The sequence below is a fragment of the Myotis myotis genome, unplaced genomic scaffold (assembly GCF_014108235.1).
Source record: "Myotis myotis isolate mMyoMyo1 unplaced genomic scaffold, mMyoMyo1.p scaffold_m19_p_17, whole genome shotgun sequence".
In the NCBI taxonomy this organism is placed as follows: Eukaryota; Metazoa; Chordata; class Mammalia; order Chiroptera; family Vespertilionidae; genus Myotis; species Myotis myotis.
In genome coordinates, this window is record NW_023416321.1 from 3,431,673 (window position 1) to 3,448,701 (window position 17,029).

Consider the following 17,029-nt stretch of genomic DNA (forward strand, 5'->3'; position numbering starts at 1 on the left):
AGCAGGGACACTCCTTTCAACATGATCCCCGCTCCCATGCCGCATCTCAAAGGAGCAGTGGACAGGATGTACTTTCCAAAATACTGCAATTTAATTCTGAAAAAAACAAATGCTAGAGGCCCAGAGCAGCCCGAGGGACTGGGTCCCCAGTGACCTGCCCTGGGCAAGGTCAGGCTCCTCCCTGCGCTGCCTGGGAGAGGCCTCGGAGAGCTTCCTTATCAGGGCCCAAGTCGGAGCTGCTGACTCGGCTCGGACCGCGAGATTTCTGCCTTGAAAGCAAATGCAGTGGCCTCAGACACGTCCAGCGCACGCCTCTTTCTCGCCCCTCTCCCCTGCCCCTGGCCCGGAGAGCCAGGGCATAGGCGCCTCTAGGTTGGGACATGCAGGCCTCCTGTCCCCCTCCAGTTGCTGGGGTCAGGGCTCTGGGAGACGTGTGACCCGGCCCCACATAAACTCCTTGCTGCCCCTTCCCCCTCCCCAGTCTTCCCCACACGACCTTGTGTTGCACACGTTCTGGTTAACCCAGAAATGGGCGGCCTCTCCTTCCCGACCCTGTCTCAGTAGGAGGGGAGATGAAGCAATTTGGGCCCTGGGTCTGTTTGAGAACATAAGGGCATCGGGAGAGCCAGCACTTGGGTTGAGGAGAAGACATGGGGGTGAGGTTTGCTCAGGTTTGCTTCCCCCTTACTCTGGAGATGGGGGTTTCTTTTTTAAGGGCTCTTTCCCCAGTAGAAGCACTACAGCTGTTTGAAGAAATAGCCAGAGGACTGCATACCCGCCAAAGGGTTGAGACCGGAGAATCAACTCTCTCTCACTGTGACCTGAGGTGCCCAGGGGCATAGCAGAAAGGAAAGGAAGACCAGGGATCCAGGGGGGTCCAGAGAATAGCAACCAAATGCTCCCAAGGGCCCCGTTGTGCTTGTGAGCAGGAGGAGAAGGGCCGCACCTCCTGGAGGGGGGCTCGTAAGGCTAGAGGTAGCCAAACAGACCCAATCTCTGCGACTCCTCTCTTCCCCTCCCAGGGAGGGAGCTGGGCCGCCGCCCAATCTCCACATTGCTTATCTTCCCTGATAAGAGATAGGCTTTGGTTTAGCAGCTCCCAGCACAAGGGCCCATCTTCTGGGGGAGACTGCTCCCTGGGGAGCTGGAAGAAATGAAGGCCCGGGTCTGCTCAGCCTCTCCCCAGCTGAACTGAGAGTGGGAATAGGGTCACTGCCTGCCCTCCTGCCCCAGAAGCGCATGTTCCTTGGTAGCGAGCTGGAGCATTACTGCCCTCATCATGGCTAGGAGGGAGGCCCAGCCCCCGAGTCCTAGTATCTACCAGAAGGCTAAGGCCACCAGGTCCCTACCTTGGTTTTCTGGTGCCCCCTTTGTGTGTGTGTGTGTGTGTGTGTGTGTGTGTGTGTGTTAAATTATGTATCACTAAACTGAATATATATTTTACCCTCCCTGGGGATGCAGGGAAGCTACAGGAACGAAGGTAGGGGTGGGGGTACAGCCCCCAGTTGGGAAGGGGCTGTGCACTAGGCCCCCAACTCTCTCCCCCATTGGCTCAGCTGCTCAGAATCAACCAGGTCTTGGGGAGCAGGCTGCATCCTCGTGGGCCTCGGGAGCCGTCTCTCAGCCCCTTGGGTTTCACAGGAAGGAGCAACAGCCAGGCCGCTGCTTCTGGGACTCCACATAGTCTCGGATCTGGAAGCTGGGCTCGCCGGCCTGCAGCCCGGCCCTGTATTTCAGCTCCCTGGAAGAGGAAGAGGCAACGGGCTGGGCAGCGAGCCGGGTGGGGAGCATCCTCCCCTCTCCCATGGCCGGGGGCAAAGGGACCTCAGACTGCAGGTGCAGCTGAGCCCAGGGGCCGGGCCCTACTGGACCCACAGATGGTGCCACCTGGCCCTGCACCGTTCCCTTCCCCGCCCAGCTCTCACTTGGCAATGGCCAGAAAGGCTAACTCCACATTCATGCCCGTCTTGGCGCTGGTCTCCATGAAGGGAACTCCGTACTCCTGCCAGGGAGAGTGTGTCCTCAGGGCCAGCCTCTGCTTGCCCCCACCCGTCACCCTGCCCACAAGGCAGCCACTTACCCTGGCCAGCGTCTCTCCGTCTTCCGAGCGAATCACCCTCTCACTGCTCACATCTGCCTGTAAGCCCAGGAGGGTCACTCTGGGGAAGGAAGCCCCAGACCGCCCCTCTCCTGCCCCCTCTGGCCCATCTGTTGCCCTAGGAGTAGGCACTGCCCGCCCCCTGCTGGTGGCCTGTGGGACTGCGGCCTGTATGACTGGCACCGGGAGAGGTTTCCACCTGGTTCAGGAGCAGTTCCCCAGCGGCCAGCCCTGGAATCTCACTCCCTCTTGGGGAGGTGGGTAACTCTCCTAGGCAAGGGCGCGGAGACCCAGCCTCAGAGGGTGACAGTAGCTGGGGCTAACTTTTCTGCTCTTAACTCTGTATCCGTGACCCTGGTTACTGTGACCTAATAGGGGCCCAGCAGCTGGGCAGCCTTGGATCTCACAGGCAGCAGCTAAACTTCCCCCACAAGGGCCGTTCCAAAGCTTACAGACAGATAAGATGGACTGAGCCGCCGGGACAGTCTGACCCCTAAACTGGAGACCGGAAAGGGTCCTTTGCTGGAAGGGTAGCCAGCTAACACTCTCGGGTAGTGATGAGGCTGGGCGCAAGCAATGCTGTGGCAGCGGGAGAGGAGGTGCAGGTGGGCTGGTCCTGCCATGGACCACTCACCTTGTTGCCTAGCAGCATGATCACCACATCCCTCTGGGCGTACTCGTGAATCTCAGTGAGCCAGGCCTGTGGGAGAGGGTGAGCTGAGCCGGGCTAAGGCTGCGCCCCAGCCATTCTTCCCCTCCCTTTTGCCCCTCCTCCTTCTGCCCTATTTGATTATCCTGGGCTACCCACTGCCCCCTCCAACCCCGATGCCCTATTCATTCTCGTATCCGCATCCTTGTTCTGGCCTCCCCAGTCCTGAGTGGTTCCAAACCCCACACAGCGGACTCCTAGTTCTATAGAGATGGCAGCAGCTTTGTCTCAGACATCAGTTGGCAGTCACCAGTGATTTCCCGTTGAGGATTCTAAGGCCGCATAAGGGCTCAGTGATAAAAAATACGATGATTGATTAGTAATGTCTGCCATGAGCATGGGGTTGGCAGTGGCAGTATGAGTGCCATCCTCTTCTTTTGTTTGAGTTTAGAGAGGGAGCAAGGGAGAGAGAGAGAGAGAGAGAGAGAGAGAGAGAGGGAGAGGAGAGAGAAGCATCAATTGGTTGCCTCCAATATGTGCCTGACCGGGTGAGGAACCCGCAACCTAGGTATGTGCCCTGACTAGGAATCAAACCCACGACCTTCTGGTGCAGGGCATGATGCTTCAACTGCCTGAGGCACACCAGCCAGGGCTCCATTCTCTTTATAAGCTGTTTTATATCTGTCTTGTCCCCCACTTTGCTTGTCGACCCCTTGAGGTCAGAGAGCATGGGAAACCTTTACGGGGTTACACACAGGGTCAGTGCTTATATTTGTTGAGCGATCGTCTATTTTCTTCAATAGTTTGGTGGTGAGGACAGAGCCACACACTCTGCCCGTCTGAGTCATTTCTTGCAACTTGGACTAGATGTTCGGATAGACCTTTCTGCTTGTCCTCCCCTTGGCTCCTGGGGGTAATTGCCCAGGGTGGAGCTGGGTACTTTCTGAACTTTTGTCATGAAGCACACTCATGAATCACCATCAGGCTCAGCACTGCCTGGTCTCCATGCCCATATGCCCATCGCATACCCAGAGGCAGCGTATTACGCCTGAGTCACAGCTCAGGTATCTGCGAAGGCAGCAGCGTTCCGGGCTCCACCCCCTGCCCCAGAGCAGGAGGCAGCCCTGAACTCCGCAGCCCTGCCTTCTGCTGTGGTGGTGGACAGAGCGACCTACCCGGATGTTTTCGAAGGAAGACTTGTTGGTGATGTCATACAGCAGGAGCAAGGCTGCAGGGGGAGAGAGAGGTCACACGGGGACTGGGGCAGAAGGGCGGGTGTCCCAGGTGGGCTGGGGAAGGAGTTGGCGTGCACCTGGGACTCACCTTGGGCATCTCGGTAGTAAGCGTGGGTGACACTGCGGAACCGCTCCTGCCCGGCGGTGTCCCAGATCTAGGAAGGGACGGACACACGGTCAGAAGGAGGCAGGTGCAGGGGCGGGGGTGGGCAAGGAAACTCGTGTCGTGGTGCGAGGTGTGTGGGAAGGCGACCTCCTTGCGCCTCTGCTTCTCACGGGCTCCTGACACCTGCCGATCCCTGCCTGCTGACAGGTCCGAGTCCTCCAGCTTCCTCAGTGCTGTGGCCCCTTCCCCAGCCCAGGAGACTAGAGCGGGAGGCAGGGGAGGAGGAGCCAGCCTAAGCTTGTCTGAAGGCACTTGAGCGCCTTTGTTAGAAGGGAGGGCGCCTGGGAACTGCTTTTTCTGCAGACATCAAAGGAACAAAAGCCGCTGTTGCTTCTTGCGGGCCCCACAGGAAATTACCCCAGGCCAGGCACGGGGCAGGCCACGCCTCCTGTGGTTTGGGGTGTAGAGCCAGGGCAGGCCAATCCACCCCTCCTTCCCCTCCCCTCCCCTCCCTCCCACAAAGCCTGCCTCTCACCTGCAGCTTCACCCTCACACCATCCACGGTCACCACCTTGTTCTGAAAGAGAAAAGGGCACAGGGTGGCCAGAGGGCAGGGCAGCCCCGGCTCCTGCGCTCTGCTGACGTCCTACGAGGAAGGAGCGTCTTGTCCTGGTCGTTCCCCAGGACTGGAGGGGGTGTGGTGAGCCTCAGAGCTGTCCCAGCCAGATCACCCCATCAGGGCAGTGGACCCCTGTCCCCAGAGAGTCCTGCTGAGGAGCCCTCTTCTCTCTGTCTGTTCTCACTATACGAGGCTAAAGGGAGCCTGAGGACCTGCCTGGCTCTCCCCTGGCAGAGGGCTGAGAACTGGGGATCCCACCCCTCCCCCACTTCCGCCTGCCTCTCCAGGAGCTGGGTCCCATCCTGCAACCAAGCTCTGAGAGGTGAGATGCCCCAGCATCCCGGGGACCTCCTCTGGCTGCTCCCCAATCCTCCTAGTGGGCTGCCTTCCCCTCCATGGGAGGCGCCCCCCACCGCTGGTGGACCCCTGCCAGGGTTAGGCCCTCACTCCCCTGACCCTTTGGGGGAGCAGCGCTCAGAGGCCTCAGTGTCCCGATGCAAGGGGACCCTGGTTTGTCAAGAAGGACCCTGAAGGTGAGAGGAGGGACCCTGGCAGGCTGCTCTCTCCCCACCTGGCCAGCCCAGCTCCTCCACCTGGTGTGGCGGTGCCTCCCGGAGTGCCAGGAAAGCCCGGCGAGGGGGCACCGAGCAAGGGGCTGTGTCTGCCCCACTGGGAGCTGAACTTTAAGACTCAGTCTCTCAATGTTCATATCCTGCAGCGGGCAAGGAGCCAGCCCGACCTCCGCACACGGGTCCACCTCAGTGGTCCCTTCCCTGGGGCAGCCCTTGTGCCCTCCGGGCAGTGAGCCACCGTCCTGCAGCTGGGGACAGGCGAGGGCAAGGCAGTGCCCCGGGTCTGAGCCACAGCCCGGCTCGCTGCGGGAGGCAGAGCCGGCAGCCACCTCACCCTGAAGTCTATGCCGACGGTGGCTATGAAGGTCCCGGACAGGAAGGCCCCGTCTTTGAATTGGATCAGGAAACAGGTTTTCCCGACGCCCGAGTCTCCCAGAAGCATCACCTAGGAGATGGGGGCAGAGGCAGTTAATGGGGAGCTGGGGCGCATTTCTGGGCTTCCAGGGAGAGAAGCCCCGGACAGAGAGGCAGAGGGCTAGGGGAGGAGGCTGACATGGGGGGAGGGGGCATCTGCTACCGCTCTACCTCTTCCCTCCACACTCTCGCCTCTCGGCTCTCCCTCTGACCTCAGTCCTCCCCAACTTCCTGGGAGCTTGTGCTGAGACGTCAGCACCACCGGGTCCCCAGATGTGTTCCCTGGCCCTGGAGAACCACCCCATCGGTCTCAGACACGTCGGCCCTGCCCCACCGGGCCCAGACCCCCTCGCACTGCGTGTTCCAGCTGTGCCTGCGCGCATGCGTGGGCAGAGAAACAGGCAATAAACGTTTAAAAAAATCAGGAAATGTTAATACTTGGGACAGGATTCCCAGCAGAGGGAGGTGTCACCACCTGATGGGGCGGGGGCCCCGCTTTTGCAAAGGCACATTCTAACCTCACTATCCTTTTGGTCACCACACTTATTTGGAAGTTTCTGATGATGTTACATGTTTTTTTTTCTTCTTTATTTGATGTTACATGTTTATAAAAAGGTTGCATGGCCTGGCCAGTGTGGCTCAGTGGTTGAGAATCAACCCATGAACCAAGAGGCCATCGGTTTGATTACTGGTCAGGGCACATGCCCGGGCTCCAGGCTCGATCCCTGGTAAGAGACGTGCTGGAGGCAACCAGTTGATGTTTCTCTCTCATGAATATTTTTTTTTCTCTCTCTCCTGTCCTTTCTCTTTAAAATTAAAAAAAACTTTTTTTAAAAAAAACATTGCATGAGCCAGCAAAGATTCAACTTTATACCGAGGTGGGGCGACATTTAGTCTGAAGTTCTTTCAGCAGAAACCTCCCAAGTGGGACAAATGGCCACAAATTGGGATCACTGGGTCACTGTCGGGCAGGGGTGAGGGGCGGAGGGGTGTGTCCCGCCCCTTTATCGCTAGGCCAGTCTCTGCTCATCTTCACTGGGGAGCACAGGGGTCGGGGAGACGAGCCCCCTGTCCGGATATCCCTCAATATTGGAGAACAGAGGTCTGGACCTGATGCTGGAATTTTCCCAGCTGGCCCATTAGGAGCTTAATGGGTTGGAGAAGGACTAGGCCTGTGTTATTCTTGAGGCTCTGACCTTGACAAAGGCTTTCCTGCTGAGCCTGTGGGATATGGGGATGAGCTAACTGAGCTGGAAGCTAAGGGGGCTGAGCAAAAGGTGATGAAGGCTGGGGTCCTGGCTTGTGAAGGGCTTGCTTGTGAAGGGGGGCTTTGGGACGATTCCTGAACTGTGCATGGCTCCCACAGTGGCTAGAAGGACGGAGGGAGACTCTCTTTGAGGCATCTCTAGAGCCTGTTAATGGCCAGGACCAATCATGTTGCATGAAGCACCCAAGACGAGTGGGTGCAGGGGGGCACTGCCTGCTGCAGCCCCCCCCCTCCTTCTAAGGCAGCCCCAGGAGCTCCTGCCAGGCTGTCCTGGACCCAGTCTCCTGGGCAGGCCTGGGGCACCCAGGCTGGTGGAGGCCGCTTGGCCCAGGGGACAGATGGCGGGGCCGGAGCCCTCTGTCGCCACACTGCTCCTGGACTCGTAGGTCCCAGCCCCCAAGAAGGAGGGAAGGAGAGTGAGCTCCTGTGTACTTTACAGATGACAGCTGCCTTGAGCACACGCTGCCAGCCACCGACCACTAAACACAAACAACTGCCCAGCCTTGCCACCTCCTAAGCAAACAGCTCATTGGCTTGTCCGGCCAGGAGGTCAGGCAGTCCCCCCAGCCTGAGCTGGCTCCCCCCAGCTTCCCTCCCACCGAAGGCCCAGGGGCCCACTTCCTGCCAAGAGCCCACACAGGGCGCCTATCTCAACGGCTCTGGGCGGGTGACTTGCGGAGTGGCTTCCCCTGAAACAATGGGGGCGGAGGCCCCAGCTCCTGGCTAGTGAGCCCCGCGTGTGGGGAGGAAACCAAGGCACAGAAAGAGCAGGTCTCTTTCAAGACCCTGCATCCTGAGAGGGGCGCCGACCCGCCCACCTAACGCGAGCCTGGGAGAAGGCTGGGAGCGCCCAGCTCCCTTTGCACCTCTTTCAGGGTCCCTGGTACCCGGCTGCCCCCAGGGCCTGGAAGGAGAGCACACAGACCAGCGTCCATTGCCACCCTCGCCTGCTTCTGTATGGGTCACCCGTGGAGGGACTGCGCCCAGAGAGCGGACTTCCACTCCCCAGGTGGGGGGACCTGTGAGCAATCACTGAGATCCTTCTCAGGTTCCCAAACCTCCAGGTGGGCCTGCGTTCTGGAGGAAGGAGCGGCAGCAGTGGGAAGGGAAGAGGCAGAACCTGGGGGCAGCTGGAGTTTTGGGCCTAAGGAACCCATGTCAAGTCTCAGCTAAGAGCTTAGCTGGGAGAAGGGCATTAACCCCGTTGCTCGCCGCCAGGGGCCGGCCTCTCTGGGTGTCCAGGCATCCAGCTTCCTAGCACCCAGGGTGGGTGCCTGCGTCCAGGAGCGTTAACCCTCAGCGAGAAGCCTGGGGGTCCCCGGGGACTCACATTAGCCGGGAGTGGCAGAAGAAAGTTGGGTTGGGGAGTCACTTCCCAGCTTCCTCTCCCTGGCCTGGCAGAGCCAGCTCAGGTACCAGAAGTTGGGATGAGCCTCTACTCCGGGACACCGGCTGCCTGGCTGGGGGGAAGGACATACGCAGCCAGAAAGGCGCAGGGTCCCGGGAGCCCCAGGGTCTCAGGTTAAAGGGCGCGGGGAGGGGTGGCCCTCGGCACCCGCACAGGCGCCCCCAGCGCTGGACGCAGTGGCCACCCACCTTGCGCGCGAGATCGTAGCTCGGGCTGCAGGGCGGCGAGAGCTCGGGGGCCTCGCCATCCTCGGTGGCAGCGGCGCCAGGCGTGCCCGTCATGTTCCTGGACCAGAGGTGAGCTGGCCCCGCTGCGCGCGACGGACGGAGCAGGAACGGCTGCGCCTTAGGCCCGCCCACTCCTACCGGCCCCGCCCACTCCTACCGGCCCCGCCCCTGCCGGGACCCCGCCAGGCTCCTCCCTCTGCCCCGCCAACCCGCACGCCCGCCAGCGCCGCGCCCGGGGGGCAGCGGGACCCCGACGCAACACTGACCGGCTTCTGGCTCTGAGGCGGGGGCCAGATCCACCCCGAGGACCGGCTTCCCAAAGTCGCCAGCCGTCGGGGTTAAGTTCCCACGGTCGGCAGTGCCTGTGCGCCCGGCCTGGTACGGAAGGTCTGGCATCATTGGGACCCGCGCACCGGCGCCGGGGTTTCCGCTGTCGCTGCGCAGCGCGGCCAGCAGGCGGCGCCCGAGCCTCGCCAGCTGGCGGCCCACAGGTGCCCCGGGTGTGGGGTCCGGGAGAGGCTGGGCCGCCCCTGACCTTCGCGGTGCTGCGTTCGAGCCCAGGCAGCCTCACTGTTACTACGCAGCCCAGCCCGAGCTCGTGTGAATATAATTTTAGTTACCGACCTATGCATCTTGCAGCCCATGGGCGCTGGTTGGTTGGTGCTGGAACTTTGACCCTTTAGCGCAGACCGCCTCTCATTTCTCCCTGACCTGCGGGGCTGCGTCCAGAATGTCCCATCACGGGCTCTCCCCGCCTCTGAGCTCTCCCCGCCCTGCAGTCCAAGCTGCGATCCCACGCGCAAGGTGGGCTGGGCACTCCTGTGCGGGTTCTGAGGGCCACCCCTCCCCGCGCCCTTTGCCCTGAGACCCTGGGACTCCCGGGACGCAGTGCCTTTGTGGCTGCGTCTAAGTTGGCGCTCCTGAAGGCAGGGCTGGCCTTCCCACGCGTGGCCCTCCGCCTTTGGCAATTAGTAGGCCCTAATCGTTTGGTATCAGGTGAATTCATGAAGTTATGAAGCATTTTGAGCAGAGTCTCCAGGACATCCCGTGAAGGTCCAGCCCAGGAGAGAGGGAGAGCCCAGCCTGTCCTGTCTCAGGCAGTGCCAGGCTCTCAATTGAACCACATACTTCCTTCCTTCTCACAGGTTAGGGGCAAAACTTGGAGGTCCCACCCCGTGCATCTGCCGAGCGTGAATGAGAGTTTGTGCACCCGTAGCCACACCCATGTCCAGCCCACACTCTGCCTTTTGAGTCTGACCGGTGGGAAGAGGGCAGGGAGTGGAGTGTGACTCTGAGGGCACCGTGGGCCCTGTGTGCTGAGGGGGCAGGCGGGGCATGTGCCCGTGGTGGGGGACGCCCAGCACCAGCCAGCCTGGTTCGAGTCGTGGAAGGCCTCAGGTGCCGTCAGCACAGCCTCGCCCTCCTGGGGCTCAGCCCTGCACTCCGGAGCCCAGCGGCTCCCAGTGGCTGGAGAGCTGGGGGCACTGGTGTGTCAGGTTGGATTCTGGGCTCAGCACCGAGGCTGAGCTCACATTTCAGCCTCACTCGGAAGCCCTGTCCGTGGTGGGCCCTGGCCTTCCTCCCTGTGACCCGGGCAAGCTCAGTGTCTGGGGTTTCCCCTGTCTCTTTCCATGAGCGGGACTCTGCCGCGTCCCAGCCGAGTGGCCTCGCAGGCCTGTGCTCTGTTGGCCCCAGAGGCTGGCCTCCCAAACACCCACGCCGCCCAGGAAATGCCATGGGCTCCTCCCCAGGACGCTGGAGACCCCAAAGAAGGCCCTGCAGCTCCTGAGAATAGTCCATGCCCAGAGCCAAGTCCCCTCAGAGGCCTTCCCGGGACCAGGGGTTACCGAGCAGCCGCAGCCCTGGTGAGAGTGGACAGAGGGTGAGGGGTGGAGGGAGCCCTTCCTGGCCCACGAGGGGCTATGGGTTGGGACCACTTCTCTAATCTGAGCTGCCCCCGTGCTGTGTCCAGGGAGAGACCAAGAGCTAAAAATAGAACTTTAACTTTGCCCTCCCAGTGCCCTAGGACCACAATGCCAGGATTGGACTGTTTTTGTCATTTTAAGCCACACCCTTGCCTCCCCAGGTTCTTATTGCCTTGGAGGTGGACATGGGCAATCTGTATCAACACATGTCCTTGTTTTCCAGCTTCCGGTTGTGTGCAGTCAATGGGGAGCCCCATAGGATATGGGGGGAGCAGGAGGAGGGCAGTGTGGGGGGAGGGTTACTAGGCTTTGCTGCGTTCCTCCACTGATGGTCACAGCTCCTGCCCGCCAGCCCCCTGCACACAGCCCTCTTGGTCCCTGGGTCTGTGATGGTTCCCTCCTCTCACCTCTCTTAGGCTGGGGAGTGGGGTGGGGGATGGAAGCCCTATAAGGACCCCAAAACACTGCACCATCCCTCCTGGTTTCCCAGCACCCTGTCAACATCTTGGTCAATAGTCTGTTTATTAAACCTCCTAGAATGATCCAACACGAGTGACCACCTGCTTCCTGCTGGGACCCTGACAGAGCCCACCTGGGGCCCCGGAGGCGGGGAGCACTTACTGTGAATCCGATGCCCACAGTGGCCGAGAAGGAGCCGGGGATGAACTTGCCCTGGTCGAACTGGACCAGCAGAGATGTCTTCCCCACGCCACTGTCGCCCACCAGGATGGTCTGAAGGGAGCAACGGAGAGGCGGAGCTGCAGTGTGAAGCAGGTTTCTGAGATGGTGTTGTGGCTGGGACAGTGGGCTCCTTGTAAACACACATACACATGTGTGCACACACACACAAACCCACACACAGACACACACACAGACACATCCACACAGATGTACACATAGACAGAGGGCATGCCCATACACACAACATGTACAGAGACACACTCATACACACAGATGCACATTCGCTGAAGGAGGCAGGAAAGCATAGAGGAAATCTTGTTTCACCCCAAGTTAAGACACGTCTGAGGTGACCATGAGAAGGTGCCTCTCAGGCGCCTAAACTCAGGGGCATAACTGCCCGCCCCCCCTCTCCCCCCCGGGCTCTGCAATCACCATTGGCCATTGGTGTGTGTGCCCGGAGGCGACTTCACACGGGCAATCCCAGCCAAAGGCGGAGCGTGGCAGGGACTCGGAGGCGGGGCTTGTTTCTGGGGATACAGGACCTCCTCATGGCTGCTTTCGGCTGGGGGACCTCCTCATGGTTTTACAGAACCTTCCAGAGACTGTGTGGTGGCCTCTGTCCTTCACTTGGGGTCAGACCATGGTCTGCAGGCTCTCCCTGCCTCTCCTGGTTTCTACCTGGTGTTTCCCCTAAAACAGTCCCTGCACAGCGAGTTCCCTTTCCACACCTGCTTCCTGGGAGACCTGGACTAGCACCACGGGCCCTCAGTGTGGGGAAGTCTCAAACAGGAGTGACAGGAAAGATCAGCACGCCAGGCTACATGCCTTGGGAAGAAAGAGTTTGCACTTGGCCCTGGAACAAGGCCGTGGAGAGAACATTTCAAAGAGAAGCAGAGTTTGGGAAAAGAGGGGAAGGACACATTGTACTGGGAGGAAGAAGCGGGGAGAATCAGCGTGGAAGTTCAGGTGCTGAATAATTAATACGTAATAGTACAAGAATAAACTTTGGTCCTCGCTAGTCTGGCTCAGTGGATGGAGCGTTGGCCTGCGGACCGAAGGTCCCGGGTTCGATTTCGGTCCAGAGCATGTACCTCGGTTGCAGGCTCCTCCCCGGCCCAGGCTCTGTGCAGGAGGCAACCAATGGATGTTCCTCTCACATCAGTGTTTCTCTCTGCCTTTCTCTCTCTGTTTCAGTCTCTCTAAAAATCAGTAGAAAAATATCTTCAGGTGAGGATTTTTTTTAAAAAAGAAAAGAATAAACTCTGTGTTTCCTGTACTCACAACTGTAAGCCTACTTTTGCCCCACTCTGTACACACACCCAAGGGCTGGTACCCAGTAGTCTCTCAGTGAGTGAATGAAGGGATGAATACTGTAAATAAGTGGATAAATGCCTTACTTTCAAAATGGACAAGAGTTACTTTGCAAGGCAAGCACCCAGGGGAAGAATAACAATGTAGTAAAAATAGTTCATTCATTTATTCATTTTCCATCAGTTATTTATTGAGTATCTACTATGTGCCCAATGTGGTTTTAGCCACTCGGGACACAGCCCTATAATACAGAGTGGGAGATATGCAACTAACCGGGCTCTGCCACCTATGGACAGATTGGGTTCTGATAGCAGATTAGCTGTAGTTTGCAAGTCTACCCTGACCAAGAGGGGTGTGGGCTTGCAGTCCCTGTATGCATTTCCACCAAGACAAATACATTGACAGTATTTGTTTATAGGTCATCTTTCCCCAAAGCTGACAACAAAAATCTATTGAGCAATGAGTGACATGAACTCATGTAACACATCAGCGACTCTGCTTGATTTCTGAAATAATGCATTTCTGCAGGAAGAGATAAAAGATGTTAAAGTGATTATCTTGGGGTGGTGAGATTAGAGGCAATTAAATCTCTCTCTCTCTCTCTCTCTCTCTCTCTCTCTCTCTTTTTTTTTTTACCTTATCTGTGTTTTCACAATTGTTTTTTTAAATCTCTCAGTTTGTTTATGTGATGTATCATGTTTATTGATTTGCGGATATTGTACCATCCTTGCATCCCCGGGATAAATCCTACTTGGTCGTGGTGTATGATCTTCCTGATGTATTGTTGGATCCAATTTGTTAGAATTTGTCGAGGATTTTGACATCTGTGTTCATGAGGGATATTGGCCTGTAATTCTCTTTCTTTGTGTTGTCTTTATCTGGTTTTGGAATTAGGGTAATGCTGGCTTCATAGAATGAGCTTGGAAGTGTTCCTTCCTCTTGAATTTTTTGGAATAGTCTGAGGAGGATAGGTTATAGTTCTTCTTTGAATGTTTGGTAAAACTTCCCTGTGAAGCTGTCTGGCCCTGGGCTTTTGTTTGCTGGAAGCTTTTTGATGACTGCTTCAATTTCCTCCATGGTTATCGGCCTATTGAGATTTTTAGATTCTTCCTGATTGAGTTTTGGGAGGTTGTATTTTTCTAGGAATATGTCCACTTCCTCCAAGTTGCCTAGTTGTTGGAATGGAGTTGTTCATAGTGTGTTTCACAATTTATTGTCCTAACATGAACATGTATTGCTTTTGTAATTTAGACCAACTTCTTGTTTTGAATCACATGCCACAGATGGTGCTAGTGGTCCAAGTGATACCACAGCGAGGGTTTTTTTTTTTCAGTGTAAAATTTTTGTATTTAGAATTAGGCAATGGACTCAGGTTAGATGATCCCAATTTTGTTGGCAACATCAAAGCATCATCGTCAGGAGCCAGTCGAACATATGCCTTCTTCTCGCCATCAGGCCTGATCAGGGCGTTGACCTTGGCCACATCAATGTCCTAGAGCTTCTCACAGCCTGTTTGAGCTGGTGCTTGTGGCCTTGACATCCACAAGGAACACAGTGTCTTGTTCTCTTCTCTCTTCTCCATGGCTGACTCGGCAGTCGGGGAATTTGATGATCGCACAGTGGGCAGGCTTGTTTCTCCTGGGGACGCTCTTCCAGGGATATTTGGGCTGCCTTCAGAGCCTCAGTGTCTTTGGCCGTCGGAAGGTGGGTGACGTGGGGGTCTTCTTTTTTGTGTGACTGCGGACGCCTTTCAGCGCTGCTTTCTTTGCCTTCAAAGCCTATGCTTTGGCTTTGGCTTTGGGAGGGGCAGGGGCTTCCTTCTTAGTGTTATGCCCAGATTTCAAGATCCCCAAAAGACCAACTTACCTTTCGTCGCCATCTTCGTAAAAAACTCGCTAGTTATTAATAACAGGAAAGGAGCAAAGGGAAGGCCAGACATTATACGGCTGTCATTTGGGCAGCTTCACCAGGAAGCTGCCACTTTGCACTCTCCAGGGAACCACCAGCCCATTCCCTGCAGAACCACTGCGGGGAGGGGTCCAACAAAGGGAAAATAGATGCATGAGCAGCGAAGTTGGGGTGACTAGGGAAGGTACTTGCCTGCCAATCAAGCCTGGGGAACCATGATTGGCCAGAATGGGTGGAGCCAAGGCAAGCCCAGGGAAATTGGGGAACACATAATCCCCGAAACAAAGGAGTTGGCTGGTGTGACTGTTGGCCGTGTTGCTCTAAGCTTCCTTGCATCCGCCTGTGGGGCCCACGACCACGCGGACCCCACATGCAATGGACTGATGGGTGCAGGGGGGGCACGAGCTGAGCCTGCCTGACTCTGAGTCGCGGCGCGTACGCGGCGAGGAAACGCTGGACACCAGCCCGATGGAAGCCACAGCCACGCTTCTTCCTTGTGGGACAAAGGGGAACTCTGGGAGTTAATTCCGTGCGAATAAAAGCCACTCGTTCTCCCATACGAGTCTCAGAAAATGCTTTTTCTCGGGAAATTGCAAGAAGTCCACTCCCACGAGCAACGGGGGAGACGAGGACCTCTCCCCGCTGGTGACACTGGTCTGTTCCCTTCTGAACCACATCCGAGAAAGAGGTGCGGGCGGGGGTCATCCCTGAGGAGCTGCGAGGGGACGTCGAAGGGGCAGAGAGCAGCTGGGTGGACCGAGCCAGGGGCAGCTAAAGGGGTACAGAGTGGGGGGTGAGGCAGCTACTGAAGGGCGGGTCTAGGTTTTGCAGGATCTGCTCTAAATGTTCTGTTGCCACAAGAAGGCTGCGATGAATGGTCCCAAACACAGTGGCACAGAGTGAGTCTGTGAGGGGACGGTTTGATCTGGGAGGCGCTTCTGGGCTCAGGTGGGCTCCCTTGGGCGTTGAGGGTTGATCGGCTGTTGGCTGGGGCAGCTTGGCTCTGCTCCACGTGTGTCTCCTCCATCCACCCAACGCTGGCCCCTGTGTTGTCACGGCAGAGGCAGAGGTGGATGAGAGCAAGAGGGAGCACAGGAGGCCTCCGCAGGCTGAGTCTGGGACTGGTGCACCGTTACTTCTGCTGGGTTTTCTTGGGAAAGTAGGGCACAGATCTGGTCCAGACTCAAGGAGTGGGGGTGAGGGTAGGGGTAGACCCTCCCCTTCAGTGAGAACAACGGTGGAGTAAAGAGCAGAGGGTGGGACCATCTATCACAGGCCTGAAGCTTATACAGTGTTGAGGCCGGTTTTTAGGAAAGGGGACCTACGTCATGAACACAGCATTGGATGCAGGGCTTTGAAAGGAGCCTGATCAAGTAGAGGTACTGATGGTTAAGCTCCAGCAGCCTCAGGGCACACCTGCCTCTTCCTCACTTTCACAGAGAAGTGAGAAGCTTGAAGGCCCACGGAGCAGAGCTGAGAGGGGGAGCCACCATCAGGCACACCCATGCAGCCGTGCACGCACACATACACGAGGGTGCTTCAGTGCAGGAGGACTCTCACTGGCCCGTTCCATCCCCTCTTTTGTGGGAACCTGTGAGCCTGGGGAGGTAACTGAGGACACAGGACCCCAGCAGAGCCCGCCTTTCCTGGAGTCCCCAGAGGCACTTAGAGGAGCAGTCTTGCTGTCACTCAGAAACAACCAGATAACAACTCGCGGCTCTACAGAGAACCAAGATGGCGGCATAGGTTAACGCCGGAGTTTGCTGCCTCGAACAACCACTTCAAAAGTGAAACTAAAAGATGGAACGGACATCACCCAGAACCACAGGAACGCTGGCTGAGTGGAAGTCCTACAACTAGGAGGAAAGAGAAACGCATACCGACACTCAGAGGAGGCGCAGTGCTGAAGTCAAATACTGAGGTGCGGAGTGCATGCAGAGCGGGCTGGTGGCTGAGGGCGCGGTTGGCGTTTTCAATCGGGAGGGAGTCGCAGACTCTGAGCTCCAGATCCGGGCGAGTCTTTAGGGACCCAGACTCAAACGGGAGAAGCGGGACTGTCTGGCTTCGGTCGGAGCGAGTGCAGCTTTCTCTCCAAGGTTTACAGCAGTTGCTGGGACTCAGAGAGGCAGAGCCCCTGGGGACAGGACTGAGAGCAGCCATAACTGCTCTCTCCGGCCCACCCTGTTGATCCCGTGCGACCCACCTGCCCTGCCCAAGCCCTGCACAAAGGCATTTGCCGGATAGCCTCAGGCAAATGCCAGATTAGCACCTCCCTAGAGGACAGAAGTTCTCTCACTGCAGACACAGCTGATTCTCACAGCCACTTGGCCTGGAGGTCAAATCCCCCCTAGTATTAGCTACAACAATCAAGGCTTAACTACAAGACTGCGCACAAAGACCACTAGGGGGTGCACCAAGAAAGCATAAAAAATGCGGAGACAAAGAAACAGGACAAAATTGTCAATGGAAGATATAGAGTTCAGAACCACACTTTTAAGGTCTCTCAAGAACTGCCTAGAAGCCGCCGATAAACTTAATGACATCCTCGAGAAATCTAATGAGACCCTCGATGTTGTGATAAAGAACCAACTAGAAATTAAGCATACACC

General features: G+C 57.4%; 1 protein-coding gene across 6 annotated transcripts; it reads right to left on the minus strand.

Moving 5' to 3' along the window:
* Positions 1-69: 69 nt before the first annotated feature.
* RAB37 (RAB37, member RAS oncogene family) lies at positions 70-8,997 on the minus strand. Of its 6 annotated transcripts, XM_036338980.1 has the most exons (9): positions 8,557-8,703; positions 5,614-5,724; positions 4,624-4,665; positions 4,071-4,137; positions 3,923-3,975; positions 2,733-2,798; positions 2,081-2,137; positions 1,926-2,002; positions 70-1,741 (listed from the first exon to the last, which is right to left on the minus strand). In XM_036338980.1, the coding sequence occupies exons 1-9, from the start codon at positions 8,647-8,649 to the stop codon at positions 1,636-1,638; spliced, it is 672 nt and encodes a 223-aa protein (XP_036194873.1). In that variant the 5' UTR covers positions 8,650-8,703; the 3' UTR covers positions 70-1,635. The 6 variants fall into 6 exon arrangements, with proteins under 6 accessions (XP_036194873.1, XP_036194874.1, XP_036194870.1 ...); XM_036338981.1 differs by lacking the exon at positions 8,557-8,703 and adding an exon at positions 8,862-8,997 and having other exon boundaries at positions 1,926-2,137; XM_036338977.1 differs by having other exon boundaries at positions 1,926-2,137; positions 8,557-8,710.
* Positions 8,998-17,029: the final 8,032 nt, after the last annotated feature.